The sequence below is a fragment of the Nicotiana tomentosiformis genome, chromosome 7, assembly GCF_000390325.3.
Source record: "Nicotiana tomentosiformis chromosome 7, ASM39032v3, whole genome shotgun sequence".
In the NCBI taxonomy this organism is placed as follows: Eukaryota; Viridiplantae; Streptophyta; class Magnoliopsida; order Solanales; family Solanaceae; genus Nicotiana; species Nicotiana tomentosiformis.
The window spans coordinates 39941173-39959833 of record NC_090818.1 but is presented as its reverse complement, the minus strand read 5'-3'; the positions used below and the strand labels follow the sequence as shown (position 1 = coordinate 39959833).

Sequence of the window (18661 nt, the reverse complement as noted above, 5' to 3'; positions counted from 1 at the left end):
GTTATCTTATCAGTCCTGTATAGCGCTGTTTAAAAGAGCGTTATATATATATATATATATATATATATATATATATATATATATATATATATATATATATATAGTGCTCTTTTAAAGAGCGTTATACTTTAACGGCCAAAATTCCGACAAATGTGTTCCGGACTCCAACAAACTATGCCATCACTGCTCTCAACGTATTGGAATTGGAACCAGTTATATTCCCAGTGTTATATTGGTACTCCCTACTGTACGTTGGCTTTCTTTTCACTTTATTTCAAGAACGAATATGCCCATCAGCCCTTCCATCATACTAGGGTTATTCAATTAGTCTATTTCTAGCAGCAAAGGTTACGTTGGCTCAATGTCCTCCCATCTAGTGTTTTAAAAGGACGGTATAAAGCGAGTCGTTATACATAAATCTCAGCGAAGCGTAAGTCTTGAGATATGGGGTGCAAGTTCCATAGGTATTTAATTTTTAATATTTTATAAAATAATATAATTATAATAAATATTTATAAATAGGTAGAATTGCATAAAAATGAAGAAAAAACTATAAATATGTGAAATATATATATAGATGTGCTTCATCCCCACAAAAAACTAGTCAAAACAATCTATTACACGCTACTTTGAAGCTCAAGTAACTTGAGTCGAAAAGAATAAAGTTTTCTACATGGAGGAACAAAAATGATGACTAACCTTCAATTTGAACTTTGAACTTGCTGTTATGAAGGAGAATTGAGTTCTTTTTGTATTTATAAAAAATAAATTGAATATTCGTTGTTTTTGGAAGATATTAGCAGATTAATGGACAAGATAAAAAAATTAGGAAAGACCATGAATTGGGGCTTCAATCAATAAAAAAGGTATTAACTTTTAAATTTAATACATTTCAGTTCCTCTTTAAACTTTTGAGTGATTATCAAGTTGAATTTTGAAAATTTGGGTATAATATGAAAGACTTATTCAATTGTTTTAATTTAAAAAAATCTCTACGGTTTACGCCTCACTAAAAAAACTCGCCTCAAACGCCCGGGCGTACGCCTCTTGAGACTTCCCCCCTCCCCCCTCCCCCCACACCCATTGCCCCTGAGCGTTTTTGGTGCGCCTCGCCCCAGGGCTCGCCCCGAAAACGCCTTTCAAAATACTGATCCCATCCTATATAGAGTCATTTAATTGATAACCTGACTTTATTTACATGCACTAAGATTTGCCTATATATGAATGAGATTTCCAAAAGGGTCGTACTATATTGGATCTTATGCAGTGGCAGATGCAGAATTTTAGGTTCATGGATGCTTAGTTTTTTTGACGTAAAGTTATTACCAATCATATCGTATAAGTGCATCAGTGGCGGATATAGAGGGCAACGTGCGGGTTCTCGGGAACCCGGTAGCTTTTTCACAATCCTTGTATATGCATTAAAAAATTTATTAAATATCTATAAATATTTAATTGTTAACTCACTTGCTAACTTGAGATCGTTATAGGAACTCATAAACTTTAAAGTCTGGATGCGCCTCTGAAGTGCATAATTATTTGAACATGATGATGATAAAAGTTAATAAGAAAACTTGTAATACTAATATTATGGATGCCATAAAAGTGTGATGGATAATGCAAGTGACGAGAAAAAGGATTGATGGGTTTGTCCCTTCGGCATGAATTGCTCGTCTTCAAGAGGGTCAAATTTTGGAGTCTTTTTTTTTTTGGCTTTATCGAATTAGATTTTTTTAAAAAAAATATAAAACAAAGTCATCAAAAAATAATATTAAAAAGTAGTATTGGGTAAAAAAAGAAGTGGCTAGTGAAAACTGGAAAGAGCAAAAAGAAGAAAGTAGCTTGATAATATAAGAAAAAAAGAAGAAATAATTTGTGTATGAAGAAAGGCTTGATAGGAGTGAGATTCGAACTCCCACCCCTCTACTTTCATAAACCTCCAACGCCCTTCCTTTAACTAAAACATCCATCAGATTTTTTTTGCCTCCTAGCTAGGTGTTTGCGGGGTATAATATACTCATTTCCTCAAATTTTCTATACAACTATATATACTCTAGGTTGAGGTTAATGGGTGCTCGAACACCCAAGTTTAATTTGTATATCGGTTCCTGATCTTATGCATGCAGTCTCTTTGTATTTTTGTGGCTCTTGATCATATGACAACACCATTGCAATGGCTCCCTTCAAATATAGATAACCTAATGTTATTTTAAAAAATTGAACTATATTTTAGCTTGAGTTGAAAAATAGATCAGGGCAATCTTATATTAGTAGGAGTAAAAATGATAGGTTATATGTACCTTGTTATGTTTTGATGATCTAACAAACTTAATGACAAGAGTCAGACACATTCTCAAGTATGTGAAAACAAGACTTGAGCTAGAATTGTAAATCAACACTTTAGGAATCAGAGAATCAACAAGGGGAACAGATGGGCATCAGTTCCCCTGGTGATCGTACTAGTCAACTCTCCAACAGCTATAAAGTTGTTGCATGCACACGCAACAGTGAGAAACAGTACAACAGTCAACTTCATTGGGAATAATCTTGTACCGTCCATGCTTGCATCATTCAGGAATCAGAGAATCAACAAGGGGAACAGATGGGCATCAGTTCCTCTGGTGATCGTACTAGTCAACTCTCCAACAGCTATAAAGTTGCTGCCTGCACACGCAACAGTGAGAAACAGTGCAGCAGTCAACTTCATTGGGAATGATCTTGTACCGTCCATGCTTGCATCATTCAAGTGATATCACATATGTTATATTAACATTAAACCAAAGACAAAAACTTTACTTGAACTTTTGAAGAATCCATCAAGCACTCTCTCAAGTGACCAATCAATTTGGCAAGAAATTCTCAAGAGCATCAAGAACAAAGAACAACATAACAACGGACTAGTTCCCTGTATTGTGTTATTACATATCCTTAGTTATGTTGCACCTTTGTTAAAGTTCTTCACTTGTAATTCCTACTTAGCTTAGTTAGAAGCATTGTGTAGGAAATCTTTGTAAATCATAAACCATTGTGTTTGTGTCTTGGCTAGTTTAGTCAAGTTGAAAGTTTTTGTAATAGAGTTATTACAAAGTGGCTTGTAATAGAGTTGTTATAAGTTAGTGAGGAATTAAGAGGTTAATTCCTAGATTACAATAGGTTGTAATCTAAAGTTTGATCAGTTAGTGAAGTTTAAATCATACAAGGGGTAGGTCGTGGTTTTTAATCCCGTGAGCTGAGAGTTTTCCACGTAAAACTTCGTTGTGTCATTTACCTACTGCAGTGTGCGTGTGTTCTGTGGGAACTAATAGAAAATCCGGTTCTCTATATAGTTTGATGGACTCTTAAATTCTAACAATTGGTATCAGAGCAGGTTCTTTCTATCAGGTTAACACCTAGAAAGGATCCTCATGGTTGCTCCACCAAACTTTGAAGAAGGTCAATCTACCTACAGGCCACCACGATTCAATGGCCAATACTATGGATGGTGGAAGATTAGGATGCACGACTTCATTATGGCTGAAGACTCAGAGCTCTAGAACGTCATCTGCGATGGACCCTTCGTCCCCACAAAAACCAGTGGCGAACCAGTTGTAACAATCCCCAAAACAAGAAAGGAGTTCAATGATGCTGACCGCAAGGCCATAGATAAGAACTTTCGGGCAAAGACAATTCTTATATGTGGCATCAGTCCTGATGAATACAATAGGATCTCAGTATGCCAATCTGCTAAGGAGATCTCGGAAGCTCTCCAAACAGCCCATGAGGGAATAACACAAGTTAAGCAATCAAAGATTAACATGCTTACCACAGAATATGAGCTTTTCAGAATGAAAGATGATGACTCCATCCAGGACATGCATACTCGGTTCACTTCTATCATCAATGAGCTTTACTCTCTGGGAGAAATTATTCCAAGAAACAAACTCGTCAGGAAAATACTCAGTGTCTTGCCTAGTTCCTGGGAAAGCAAAGTGAATGCTATCACAGAGGCAAAGGACCTGCAGAAGCTAACCATCGATGAACTTGTTGGCAATCTGAAGACCTATGAAATAAAGAAGAACAAAGACAATGAGAGAAGAGAGTCCAAAAGGGAGAAGAACCTGGTCTTCAAGACGGACAACAATGATTCAGGTGGTGAGGATGCTGATATGGCTTACCTAACAAAAAGATTCCAAAAACTGGTTCGCAGAAATGGAGGCATTCCAAAAAGGGGCAGTTCTAGCAAGCCAAACAATTATGACCTTTGTCATAAGTGTGGTAATCCAGGATATTTTATCAAGGATTGTCCTCTCCTCAAGCAAGATCAATACAAACAAAACACAGACAAAGCAGGTAAGAGGAACCCGGTTCCTGACAAACGCTTCAAGAGGAAAAATGATGCTGACAATGTTGTGAAATAAGCTCTTGCTGCATGGGGAGACTCTTCCAGCGAATCTGAAGAAGATGATGATCAAGGTGACAGCTCCATGAAGGCAGTGGAAAGTGAATCAGTTGAGTATGACTCTATCTTTGCCTTGATGGCACAGTCCGATGATGATGAAGATGACGACGAGATGTTCAAAGAAATCTGAAGTCCTATTCTCGTAAAAAGACTTATGTCTCTGGCAAATGTTTTAATTGACGCTTATCACAGTCTTATAAATGATAAAAATGTACTGATTCTTGAACTATGAGAAGCAGAACAGTCGAGAGATGACCTAATTGTTGTTGTGGTCGATCTAAAGGAGACCGTTGGGTGTATTAAGAAAGAGAAAGAAGCCTTGACTGAAAAGGCTGATAGTATAGAGCATGAGAGATATGATCTATTAGTAGTAGTCGTATATCTGAAGGATACAATTGAGGAACTAAATGGAGAAGGTAGGCATGAGATTCTTAAAAAGGGAAAGGAAGTTGCGAATGAAACACATCTTAGGCTTGAAGATGAGATAAAATCAGTGAAATCTAGTTTGTGTATTGAACTCGAGAAAAACAAACAACTTCAGGAAGAACTAAGTAGAGTCAAGAGTGATCTTGAAAAATCACTCAAGTGGACCTGGTCCTCTGAAGCTATCACTTCCATGTACATGAATAATGGGGAAAACAAGCAGGGAATCGGGTTCCAAAGGGAAAAATTTCCTACAACCCTCATAGCAAGTACATTACTGTACCTAACAACTGGCTCTGCACTCACTGTGGTAACACTGGACACTTTAAGAAAACCTGTAAGGACAAGTTTCAGTCTCAACAGAAAAATAAAGTTTTTGCTAAAAAGGTAATTATTGGTAGAGAACCCGGTCCCTCATATAAAAGATGCATGATGCCTGCTTGGACCAAAAGAACTCTTATTCATCCCTTTCCTCATTACAAGGGACCCAAATTTGTTTGGGTTCCTAAGTCTGACCCCTTAATTTCCTTGTACATGGAACAGTGAAGGGGAGCAGCCAATAATGGTACATGGATAATGGTTGCTCAAAGCATAGGACTGGAAGTACAAACAATTTCCTTTCATTGAAGGCCCTGCAAGGAGGGAGTATATCTTTAGAAATGGCAAGAATGGATACATTCTGGGAGTTGGAAGGATTATAAAGTCTCTGTCTCACTCTATTGAAAATGTGTACTATGTGAACAGATTGAAGTACAGTTTGCTGAGTGTTTCTCAAATCTGTGATAAAGGAAACAAAGTGGAATTTGTATCAAAGATATGCACAGTCACAAATCTTGTGACTGGTGAAGTGGTGCTAGTGGCGAAAAGATACAAAAACATCTATGTTACTGATTTTGAGTCCCTGTAGAGGGGTGATCTAAGTTGTCTAAGTGTTTTTGATGATGATGTTGAGTTATGGCACAAAAGGCTAGGTCATGCAAGTTTCTCACTATTGAACCAACTGGTCAAAAAGGACCTGGTTCGTGGTCTGCCCAAGTCAAGCTTCAAGGATCACAAAGTGTGTGATGCGTGTGCTAAAGGAAAGCATGGCATATCCTCTTTCAAGCCCAAAAAGGAAGTTAGTACCTCAAGGTCACTTGATCTTCTCCATATGGCTCTATGTGGACCTATGAGAGTGCCAAACATAGGAGGAAAATGTACATCTTCGTCATTGTAGACGACTACTCCAGATTCAACTGGACTTTGTTTCTCAGAACCAAAGATGAAACCTTCTAAGTATTTGTTGCATTTGTCAAGAAGATCCAAGTGAAGATGGGTAATAATGTAGTATGTATCAGGTCTGACCATGGGACAAAATTTGATAATGCCAAATTTGACGAATTCTGTGTTGAAAATGGCATCACTCACAATTTCTCAGCTCCAAGAACACCACAACAAAATGGTGTTGTGGAGATGAAGAATAGGACTCTTGAAGACGTGGCAAGAACAATGTTGATTGATAGTGGTGTTGCAAAAGGTTTCTGGGCAGAGGCAGTCAACACTGCATGCTACTTGGCGAACAGGTGCATGATCAGATCCCTCCTGAATAAAACCTCGTATGAACTGTTGAATGGGAGAAAACCTAAGCTAACACACTTGAGAACATTTGGTTGTAAATGCTTTTTTTCTCAACAATGGTAAGGAAGCGCTGGGAAAGTTTGATGCTAAGAGTGATGAAGGAATATTTCTTGGATATTCATCACAAAGCAAAGCTTAAAAGGTATACAACAAAAGAACTCAGTGTGTTGATAAAAGCATACATGTGATCTTTGACGAAGCACAGCACCCTCTTGATAAGGCTGATCAAGATGGAAAGCTATCAAATATCCCTGGTGAAGTCATTGACATGGAAAATGGAAAGGCTGACATGATGAGTCACGTCAAGGAATCCAATGAAGATGGTGCGACTATGTCTCCAACTTATGGAGAGGAACCTGGTTCCACAATCACGACAACGGAAGCTGAGAACAGAGTTGTCGATGTTGTCCAAGGCACCCCACATGTTGAGATGAGAAGCGGCCAAGAACTACAGTCAGATAGACCTGGATCTTCTATCAATGAGATTCAGGTACCAAATTGGAAGCACAAAGGTTCACACCCTCTTGAAAACATAATCACCCTTCTTGATTCAGGAATTCAAACCAAATCAAAGGCTAGAAACACACTTGCCTTCTCAGCCTTTCTTTCTCAAATAGAGCCCAAAAATATCAAAGAAGCATTAAAAGATGCAGACCGGATTACTGACATGCAAGAAAATCTCCATCAATTTGAGAGAAATAAGGTATCGCACCTGGTTCCACGGCCTGTGGATCGTATTGTTATTGAAACCAGGTGGGTATTCAGGAACAAACTTGATGAGTTTGTAAACACCACAAGAAATAAGGCAAGGCTAGTAGTTCAAGGCTATAATCAGGAAGAAGGGATTGATTATGATGAAACTTTCACTCTAGTCGTTCGAATGGAGGCTATTAGAATTCCTATTGCCTTTGCATCACATATGGAATTCACATTGTTCCAAATGGATGTCAAAAGTGTATTTCTAAATGGCCTTCTAAAAGAAGAAGTCTTCGTCAAGCAACCTCTTGGATTTGAGAATCATGAGCATCCTGAGTATGTCTTTAAACTTTACAAGGCTTTATATGGATTAAAGCAGGCTCATCCTGCTTGGTATGAAAGGTTGTCAAAATTTCTTCTAGAAAATGACTTTACAAGAGGAAAAATTGACAACACCCTTTTTCTGAAGAAACGCGAGAGAAACCTGCTCATTGTGCAAGTTTATGTTGATGACATTATTTTCGGAGCAACAGTCGACTCTTTGTGTGGGGAATTTGCAAAACTCATTGGAAGTGAGTTTGAAATGAGCATGATGGGAGAATTGAATTTCTTCTTGGGTTTACAAGTGAAGCAATCTCAAAAGGGGACTTTGATAAGTCAGCAGAAGTACATCAAGGAGCTGCTGAAGAGATTTGACATGGAAGCATAAAAAATCATTGACACTCTCATTGCCACCACCACTCGTCTAGACATGGATGAACCTGGTTCCCCTGTGAATCAGACCATGTATAGAGGTATCATAGGGTCACTCCTGTATCTCACAACAAGCAAACTAGATATTGTCTTCAGTGTGGGACTTTGTGCCAGGTTTCAATCTAATCCAAAGGAATCTCATCTGAAGGCTGCCAAGAGAATCCTGAGATATCTCAAACGAACACAGGACCTGGTTCTCTACTACCCCTCTGGAGATAACTTCGACTTAGTTGGGTATGTTGATGTTGATTATGCAGGGTATATGGTGGATAGGAAAAGCACGCCTGGAATGGAACATTTTCGGGTTCATGTCTAATTTCATGGGGTACAAGAAAACAAAACTCAGTGGCCCTCTCCACTGTAGAAGCAGAATATGTTGTAGTTGCATGTTGTTGTGCTCAACTACTATGGATTAAGCATCAGTTGGAAGATTTTGGAGTGTTCTCTGATTGTGTGCCCTTGCTATGTGACAATACCAGTGCACTCAACATGGCCAAGAATCCAATCCAACATAAGAGAACAAAGCACATTGATGTGCGTCACCACTTTCTCAGAGACAATGTATAAAAAGGGATCATATGTATGAAATTTTGCAGCACAGAAGATCAAATTGCAGACATATTCACCAAAGCACTAAGCAGAGACCACTTTGAAAGAAATCGCTTGGCACTAGGGCTGATAAAACCAAGCTGAGAACCTGGTCCCTCGATGCTTGGCTATGAAAGAAATGTAGAGGTAGTTCAGCTAAAAAGTATTTTCTGGCAAAGTCTAACTCATTTCTATATCGTTACACGTAAACACGCATGATAATTACAAAGCTAACAAGCAGCTAATGCATTGTACGTTGGTCAAAGGATGAAGCTTACATTTGCAAAATCCGTTAGGGAATCTGGTTCCTTTGACACAGGTCAGTAGTTTCTCTGTACTTTCATTCATAATTTTTAAACGGTTCAAACGGTGCCACGTCATCACATTGTCAGTTTCTTTTCTTTCCCAATTTTTGAACACCTAGAGTCTCACCCGTTAGGAAGCGACCTGACTACCCAAACTGCCACATTTTCTTAACCGGTCCCTCATCCCTCTTAAATACATCCTTTCACCAACACTTCCACCACTATTTACATTAAAAATCCAAAATTTCCCTTTTGTTTCTCTCTTTAACCCAAAACTATCTCTTCACCAACTCACTGCTTCCCACCATGTCTGAACACCAGGAAACTCAAAATGTTCCAAGTGTCACCCCCACTGAGCCTTCACCTGTTAAAATGCCGCTCATAGAACCCACACTCTCTACACCAACTAGTCCAAACCCTAAGGCAAAATCACCACCACCCTCTGCTTCCTCTCCTACCCAATCGAGTACCGGTTCTCATCGGAGTCGCAAAACTTCGACTCCTAAGAAGTTTGTGGCTACGACTTCTCCTTCTGCCTCGCCGGAAAAAATGATTGAAACGGATTCAGTCGAAGAAAAAGACAAACAAGAAATCTCCAGTCTACCAATAGAAGAATACACTGATAAAGACCAAGTTGTTGGTCCTGTCCATGCTGAATCAACAATGATACCCCCTAGTCTTGAGTCTACAGGAAACATTCCTTCTTCTATTGGGTTTTCTATGAGGTTACAAGAAAAAGAGGCCATAGAAAATATGTTGTCGATAGCTGCTGAGTGTGTTGTTATTGAGGATGGTGATGATGTCTCTGAGTCTCAGGGGGAAGAAAATAGGACTCTAGTGGACAATAGGGAACTTGTGCCTGTTGAACCATCATCACCGGACAATACTACTGGGACACCTACTGAGGGACATGTTCCCTCTACAGAGGAGACAACTCTTGGATTCTCTCTAAAACCGAGGTCAGTACTGATCTTGCTCCCTCTCCTCACTTCTACGCTGAGCCTTTATCTATGGTTGTTCCTGAAATGAGATCTTTATCTGAAGAGGAGAATGAGGACAGTGAAGATGATTATGATAATGTGGCTATTGCTAGTTTTATCAGGGCTAAAAGTGGACAGGCCACTACTCAAGCACCAACTCCTAATAGACCTACCACTAGGTTACAAAAGAAGGAGGCTCTTGAGTTTATTATTAGGAAAATCCAAGAACACCGAAAGAGGAGAAGATTGGTAAAGGATGAGAAGATTGTGAATGAGAAAATAGTGCATGTTGTCAATGTTGATGAAGTGGACGAGGAACCTGGTTCCTTGACTTACAAGTTCTCACAGAAGCATTATATCTCCGAGTCAAAAAGGGGATCCTCTAAGAGTGCTGAGAATCGGAAAAAAGAGTGCAAGTGATAACTCTGGTGAAAAGTTAGTGGAAGAATCTGTCGAAAAAGTGATGGAAGAATCAATTGGAAAGGTTCCTGACAAGACAATGTCTGAGAAATCAGCTGAGAAAGAAAAGAGTGCTCGCAAATCAGTGAAAATGAAGGGTGATGCCCGTGAGGAACCTGGTTCTTCCAAGAAGGCAAAGGTTGATGATACCCAGGATGCTGGGAAGGAAAAATTAAAAAATCAAAAGGTGTTGTAGGGTCGTACATTTGCCCCTGATATTCTGGATATGGTTGGCATGCGACAACTGGTGGAGATATGTGAATTTCAACAGTGGACACACTTGTTCACAAGTGACATCCCCAAAGTGTATGAGGAAGAAGTACGCAGTTTCTATGCTGACTTCTTCATAGTTGAGGATGATCATATTTGTATGATGGTGAATGGGGTGGATTTTGTGATGGACTCTGATGTGCTGTGATCTATTCTGGGTGTGCCTGCTGAGGGATTGTCTTCGATTCAAGGCTCCTTCTCTTCAAAGTTTAGAAACGCTATCGTGAAGGATAAGGCAATTCAACAGGGGAAACGGGTACACAAGAAGGTCCTCCTTCCAGTGTACCGATTGTTGTTTGAGATGGTGAACAAGGTTTTGCTCCCTCGTACTGAGAGAAGGTCAATTACATCTCGAGCAGACATGGCTCTCATGGAAGCACTAGATGGCTACACCATCATAAACCTGCCTGGAATTATGATAGACCACATGCAGAAGGTGGTGGAGTTTAAGGATGGTAATCATGGGCTGCCTTATGGGTTCCTTCTCACCAAGGTGTTTGAGTTCTTCAAAGTCCCGTTGGGAAAAACTAAGGTGGGTACTCGTAAGCAATCCTTCTCCAAGACCACTCTAGAGGAGTGTGAGTGCATTGATAAGAGTGGAGGGGATGGCAGCACTTCGACTATTTCTCAGCTGATCAACGCCCAAAACAGTTCCATTGATGAGATAGGGAAGCTGAAGGCAAGAAATGTCATTCTTAAGAGTCAGCTAAGTCAGCTTCAGGAGGCACCTGATTCTAGCAGCTCTCACAACACAGAGGTTGCCCGTCTGACTAAAGAAAATGCTGACCTCTGGAAACAGGTTGAGGACCTGAAGAAGAAACTGCTCAATGAGCAGATGTCAGCTAATGCTCAAATAGACATCCTTTTTAAAACCCTTGCCTCTTCATCCAAGCCTTCCTCTTTCAGTGCTCCCTAGAAAGTGATCCCTTTCCAGTGTCAAGTTCCTAGTGCCCATTTTTTGTCTTCAGTTGTGATGATGTTTATGACTGGTACTTTTGTTTTTTCTGTTTTTCTTATATGGATGTGTTGGCAACAATGAAACTGCTCCCTGCTTAATATCCAAATATTAATGAACGCTTTCTCCTTTTGCTATGTATGCCTTGCTCATGTGCTTTGTTTTTAGGCATGATTGTGTGCACACATGTGGCATGAGTTAATCACGCTAGACTTCTTTCTGTTTATTGCTTGCTACTGATCTTTTTATGATGCCAAAAGGGGGAAAAATAATTGAGGGGGAACAGATTCAGGGGGAATACAGGATATGTGTGTATGTCATTCTGGTTCTTAGGGGGAACTTCAATTATAAGTTTGTCATCATCAAAAAGTGAGAAATTGATAGGCTATATGTACCTTGTTATGTTTTGATGATCTAACAAACTTAATGACAAGAACTAGATAAGGAACTTGATATACATTCTCAAGTATGTGGAAACAAGACTTAAGCTGGAATTGTAAATCAACGCTTTAGGAATCAAAGAATCAACAAGGGGAACTGAATCAACAAGGTGATCGTACTAGTCAACTCTCCAACAGCTGTAAAGTTGCTGCCTGCACATGCAACAGTGCGAAATATTACAACAATCAACTTCATTGGGAATGATCATGTACCATCCATGCTTGCATCATTCAAGTGATGTCACCAATTTTATATTAACATTAAACCAAAGACAAAAACTTTACTTGAACTTTTGAAGAATCCATCAAGTACTCTCTCAAGTGACCATTCAATCTGGCAAGCGATTCTCAAGAGTATCAAGAACAAAGAACAACATAACAACGGACCAGTTTCCTGTATTGAGTTATTACATGTCCTTAGTTGTGTTGCACCTTTATTAAAGTTCTTCACTTGTAATTCCTACTTAGCTTAGTTAGAAGCGTTGTGTTAGGAAACCTTTGTAAATTATAAATCCTTGTGTTTGTGTCTTGGCTAGTTTTGTCAAGTTGGAAGTCTTTGTAATAGAGTTATTACAAAGTGGTTTGTAATAGAGTTGTTACAAGTTAGTGAGGGATTAAGAGGTTAATTCCTAGATTACAATAGGTTGTAATCTAAAGTTTGCTCGGTTAGCGAAGTTGAAATCTTACAAGGGGTAGGTCGTGGTTTTTAATCCCGTGAGTTGAGAGTTTTCCACGTAAAACTTCTTTGTGTTATTTACCTGCTGCAGTGTGCGTGTGTTCTGTGGGAACTAATAGAGAACCTAGTTCTCTATATAGTTTGGTGAATCCTTAAATTCTAACCAAAAAAATATTTATAACATCATTGTAAAAGTTAAATACTTTCATCGATAAGGAGACTTATGCATGTGAAATGGGGCATGACCCCATCATTAAGGAGAGAGTTTAGGTCCCATCTATTGTCTGTAACAGGAAAAGATCAATTGAAATTATAAAATCTCCTTTTCACAATTCACTTTTGCTGATTTCATTTATTTCTGATCTTTTCTATCTTTTTGTTTTTGTTTTACTTGTTTCCTTTAACATATCTTGCATGGCTTCGATTGGATTCAGTTTCTTTAAGAGAAAAAGTGCATAAAAGTGAGTACTCGATAAAGCAAGACAATATAAGGTTCCAAAGAAAGAAAGATAGGAATCTCTGCCCACTAGGCAAAGTTGCAAAAGATCGTTTTTGGTCAGCCCACGATTCCTTATCGTTCGATCAAATTTTATAGACATAATAATCCTTTTCCTTTTTTGGAAAAGTTTTAAATTACTTGTCACCATTTCTTTAATAGTATAAAATTAAAATACTCCATCTGTATTTGAGAGCTAAATGCAATATTATTGAAATAAAACTTTTAATAGAAGTCTTTTATTATATTAATAGGAATAAAACTAATCACTTATCATACTTTTCGTGCAAATTTAAATATTTAAACTTTATATCTAATACATGAATCAATCTGTATTTGATTTAGCTCCGAAATCACATAATGGATCTTAATAAGCAAGAAGCAACAAAAAAATTGTGATGAAAGAATAGCGAAAAGGCCAATGTCCAATGAATATTACTTCCCTGTTCAAAGTTTCTAAAATGGAAAATAATAGAGTAAAAATGTAATCTCTATTCATTTTCTTCCTCTAATGAACATGCCAATCTCCTTCTTTGGGATCATTTAAGCGTCTCTTTAGATGATTCTTAATATTAATTTCTTTCTATTCCTAATTTTCCTTAATTTTAATCTTAATAATGGAAAGGAGGATGCGTGAGCTTTTGCAACTGGCTGTTGAAAATACAAGTTATAGCCTTCTCAAAATTTTCTAATAAACACTCATTTGACAGAATGAAATAACATAATAATAATAATAATAATAATAATAATAATAATAATAATAAGATATATAGCAATGGTTTAATACAACTATACAAGTGGTATATACTTGAGGAAATAAATAGGGGAGCTGACCGGAGGCGGAACTATGCTATACTAAGAGGGATTACCGGTATCCGTAAATTTCGGTAAAATTTTTATGTATATATATTTTAGAAAATAGTGATATATTAGCAATGACAAGTTGAATGCAAAAGTACACCCACGACCTTCAAATCCTGGGTCCGTAGCTTAAGCTGACTATCAACTTTCATCTTCCCAAAGAGAGAGGCTCTGGTCTCAAATAAGAATACAAAAAACCAGGCTGTCCATTTTAAATATCTTTTCGGCCATATACTTATCTCCCTGTCTGGTATTCCAATGCTTTCTTCTTGTGAAACTTATAATTTTTTTTAATTTTTTATTTTTGCTTTATTGTACTTTGAGTGCTTGTATTTAGGAGTGCAATTGGATTATCTTCCTACATATAGTACTGATAAATCATAGTAGTCACGTGGCTGTCCAGATTGCCACCACCAAGATTAGTAGTTCAAAGCCACAAATTATAGTACAATTATTACTGCTTGAAATTTTGGTTTAGGTTGTCCATCTAGATTCAGTCAAATGTTTTTTGGTCATTCAATTATGAGACTTTAATTTGTTCATGACCATTACGTGGAACTACTTAATGAAAAGCAAGGATGCACGATCTCTCCATATGCTAAAGATTGTGATTAGTAAGTACTTGTTTGGACCTGCTGTTTGTTTTTTTGCCTATTTTTTATTTTGCTGACCAGAAGGACATTATAATGCAAGATTAAGGGATCTAAGGAAGCAATTCGTTCCTAAAACTGCAAGTAAACCATGCATATTGTGAAAAGATTAGATGGAAACATAATTAAACATTTCACCAAAAAAGAACAGAGGGAAAAAACAATAACGAAGGGGGTTCACATCTTACCAGATAATAGAAAAAAAACATTCATATAAAACCTGTCCTCAGTTCTCATTGTCTACCTCCCCAACAAATCGATGTTAATTCTGAGTACAGACGCCATTAACACTTGGGCCAGTTGAATTAAAACCATTTAAAAGCATATCGGTTGTCTTCTCATAAATGTATACTATTCCATTACTTATCAATTATTCATTTTTCCATACTGGAATTAAAGAATTGCCAACTAGTTATGGATTATAGTATCATAAAATACCCAAAAATGAAAAGAGGAAATATCCAACTAATACTTCCATTAGTAACTAAACTGCTCGTGCAAGACCAAAAATGATACAGTAATTTCAACTACTTAAAAATTTACTGATGAAATTTTAAAGAAAATGTACAAAGCTAGACTAGAAACGGTGCTAGACTATGGTAACCAATAGGACAAACCACAGCATATTCTTTCGGGTCAGCTCAAAACCCGACCCCAGCCGCCCCGACTCCGAACGTAGCAGGTCGATGAGGCTCAATCTTTCTATTCTTCCAAAAACAAGTATCCGGCGCCAGCTTAGCCGCCGCCGTCCTCATCGGCTCAGATTTGCACCTTGTCAACACAAACGGCTCGTAAGCAACTGCATTCACAAGCTTCTGCTCAATCATGGTTGCCATAGACATCCCCGTCGCCGCCGGTAAAGAACACGACGACCTAGGTGGTTGTAACATGTGTTTGTTCCTATGTTCCGTACTAGGTTTAGTGTCAGTGCTCCGCCGCCTTTTGGGTTGTTCTTCAGGAACAATAACCTCTTTCTTTGGTGCTTTGACTTGTTGTTTCTTCTCTGGTAACCATCTGAGAAAGTCTCTTCGACAGACCCATGTTTCTTTTGATACCTCCATTGATAGCTTGGGTTCACACATCATTAGTAGCAAACACTCTGGCAAAACTGATTCTTTTTCTTCCTTTTGAGCCTCTTTTGGATATTCAACTTCAACTTGGTTCTCTGGCTCAACAATTGGTGTAGCTTCTACTTGTTCTTGTTCTTCATATTCAGATTCTTGTTGAGTCACTGTTGGTTTCTCCTCTATGTCTCTCAGTAACAGTATCTCTTGAATTTCTTTTGAGATGGCTGACTTAAATTTTTCTTCTTCTTCTTCTTCTTCTTCTTCCAATGTAGCTTGTTCAATTTCTGTTTTATCCTCTATTTCACTAGTATCAGAGGTCATTTCTGTTACTCCTTCCTCAAGGAACTGCTGAATTTGGATATCTTCTATATCTTCTTGATTGACTTCAGTTGTTTGATCTACCAGTTGGGCTAATTGTTCAAACTGGGAATCATCTTCAGCTACAAAAGACTCAATCTTGGTCTCTTCTTTTCCTTCTTTAACCTCAATTTCTGTTGTTAATTCACAAGTTTCTAACTTTATTTCAAGCTTTTCCTGCTCCCTGCTTCCTACTTCAGTTTCCATAATAACATCTGTTTCTTCTGGATTCTCTTTTATTTCATCAAGATCTACTGAAACACTATGTTCAGCTGGTACAACCTCATTACTAGGTTCACATTTCTGACTATCTACTACTTCCATATGCTTATTTTCTCTCAAATCTTCTACCTTTTCTAGTTCTCCCACTTTTTCTTCTTGTTCCTCATCATAATATTCATCTCTTAGAACAGGTGACGACTCCCTGAAGCGATTGGTAAGAGCTGCCATTTTCATAGGATCAGATCTGCATCTCATAAGAAGCAAAGCATTCTTGGGTGGAATACAAATACTCACTCTACCTTTCTCTTCACTTGTTCCCCTATCCATTTCAACAATATTCTCATCCTTGAACTCAATATTTTCAAACACATGCCTTCTTGAACTCCTCATTGTACTACTATGCCTTCCCTCTGTTGTTCTTTCCTCTTCACCACTTGCCACTACCAACTCAATATCCCTCCTTTTTCCTCCTTCCCCATCTTGCAATGCTACTAACCATCTAGCAAAAACAGCACCGCATGATCTGTGCTCATTATCACCTTCCCTGTAAGCTTCACCTTTTTCTTCCTTTTCTCTTTCATTAGTCGAAAAACACGACGAACGACATGGGAACAAACAGCTGAACTCCGCCCCAAAAGCCCGCAAAGCTTCACAAATTGTTAAAGGCAAATGAACCCACCTTTGATTTCTATGATTAACGCATTCTTGTTGCTGGTAATGCACGCTTGAGTTCCCTTGCGAGTACCTCTGATTCTTGAGCGCTAGTCTATCATCTGTTTGACTAAATGCCTCAGAGGCTTGCTCTAGTTTTCTAAAACTCACCTCGCCGCTTGCGCTTCGTCTTTTGGACAAGCTACGTGATTGTTTCACCTTCTTCTTGGTCTTCACTCGAACCTGACCAATACAAGTGACTTTTGGTGAAGATGGCTCCGGGTTTTCGAAACCCGACCCGCGTTTCTTGCCGGTGGTTGGAAACATAGGAGAAGCTTGGCCACCTTTAATGCTACCGTTTGTTTTAAGTCTGCGGCTGAGTGAAGTGGGAAGAGAGAGAGGCGCGTCACGTGCACGACCAGGACTGAGAATGGATTTGGAGAGTTTCATGGAAGAAGATGAAGAAGAAAGGCGAGAAGTGAAGCAGATAAAGAGCTCACTTGTTGTACTACTGCTACTTGTTGTTGTAGCGGCTGTGCGGTGATGGGGTCGGTCTAAGTCCATTAAGCTCTAAAAAATGACAGTGGTATGTATGATATTTTGCTTTCATCAGTACATTGTAATGGCCATGGACCGTAGTGGACACTGAGGCGCAGAAATTGAAGAGAAGAAAGAAAGAGTGGGTCCTTAGCAGAAGAGGGCAGTGTGCGTGTGTGCGGATTATGGACTGCAGAATGAGAGATGATAAAATGAATCTGGGAATATGGTAGTAATTGGTAAGGAGCTTATGGGTTCCGCTCTCTTTAGTCTTGGCTTTTTATGATACCTCTAATCAATTTTTCGATTTATATCCATTAATAAAAGAGCAAAAAGTAGTTATGCTATTCCATCATTTAGCTCCTATTTCGTCATAAATTATTTTTTTTCCAAAATAATTTGAAAATATTATAAAAAGTGACAAGTTTTTGGGCAGTTTTTGAAGATGAATTTTTCAAGTATAAAAAAGTGATTTACACTAGTTTTTCAAGTTTTCTACTCACAAAATTTCAATATCTTTTCAAGTAAAATGCATGTCCAAACACAATTTCAACTTTCAAAAACTATTTTTTATCTTATATTCTTTTTTCAAGTTTCAATCAAATCTATATCCAAACGCTAGCTTAATTGCATACAATCTCCTGTTTATATCGAAGTAGTAATACTTTATAAAATTGCATCATTATTAAGAAAAATATTTAATAACTATAATTATAAGAGTCTTCTTTTTTCCAAGAGCATATGGTGTTCATAGACTTAGAAAAGGCGTACAATAAAGTTTCGAGAGAAGTTTTGTGGAGATGTTTGGAGGCTAGAGGTGTACCTGTTACCTACGTTGAGTTGATTAAGGACATGTATGATGGAGTAAAGACCCGAGTGAGGACGGTGGGTGGGGACTCGGACCATTTTTCGGTTATGATGGGATTGCATCAGGGGTCGGCACTCAGCCTTTTTTTGTTTGCTCTGATGATGGACGTACTGACGCGCCACATCCAAGGGAGGTGTCGTGGTGCATGCTATTTGCAGATGATATTGTATTGATTGACGAGACGCAGACGGTGTGAATGCGCAATTAGAAGTATGGAGGCAGACCCTAGAATCTAAAGGTTTCAAGTTGAACAGGACCAAGACAGAGTACTTGGAATGTAAGTTCAGTGGCGAGACTCAAGGAGGGGAAGGGGAGGCGAGGCTGGACTCGCAGGTCATCCCTAGGAGAGGGA

The 18661-nt window shown here is 38.4% G+C and overlaps 3 protein-coding genes across 3 annotated transcripts; 2 read left to right on the top strand and 1 right to left on the bottom strand.

Annotated features, from left to right (window-relative positions):
* The first annotated feature begins 7925 nt into the window (after positions 1 to 7925).
* LOC138895513 (secreted RxLR effector protein 161-like) lies at positions 7926 to 8243 on the top strand. The gene has a single exon (XM_070180205.1). The coding sequence runs from the start codon at positions 7926 to 7928 to the stop codon at positions 8241 to 8243; it is 318 nt and encodes a 105-aa protein (XP_070036306.1).
* Positions 8244 to 9126: 883 nt separating this feature from the next.
* Positions 9127 to 9849, top strand: LOC138895512 (uncharacterized). The gene has a single exon (XM_070180204.1). The coding sequence runs from the start codon at positions 9127 to 9129 to the stop codon at positions 9847 to 9849; it is 723 nt and encodes a 240-aa protein (XP_070036305.1).
* Positions 9850 to 15065: 5216 nt separating this feature from the next.
* LOC104110895 (uncharacterized) lies at positions 15066 to 17710 on the bottom strand. Its single transcript, XM_009620456.4, has one exon. The coding sequence runs from the start codon at positions 17466 to 17468 to the stop codon at positions 15249 to 15251; it is 2220 nt and encodes a 739-aa protein (XP_009618751.1). The 5' UTR covers positions 17469 to 17710; the 3' UTR covers positions 15066 to 15248.
* Positions 17711 to 18661: the final 951 nt, after the last annotated feature.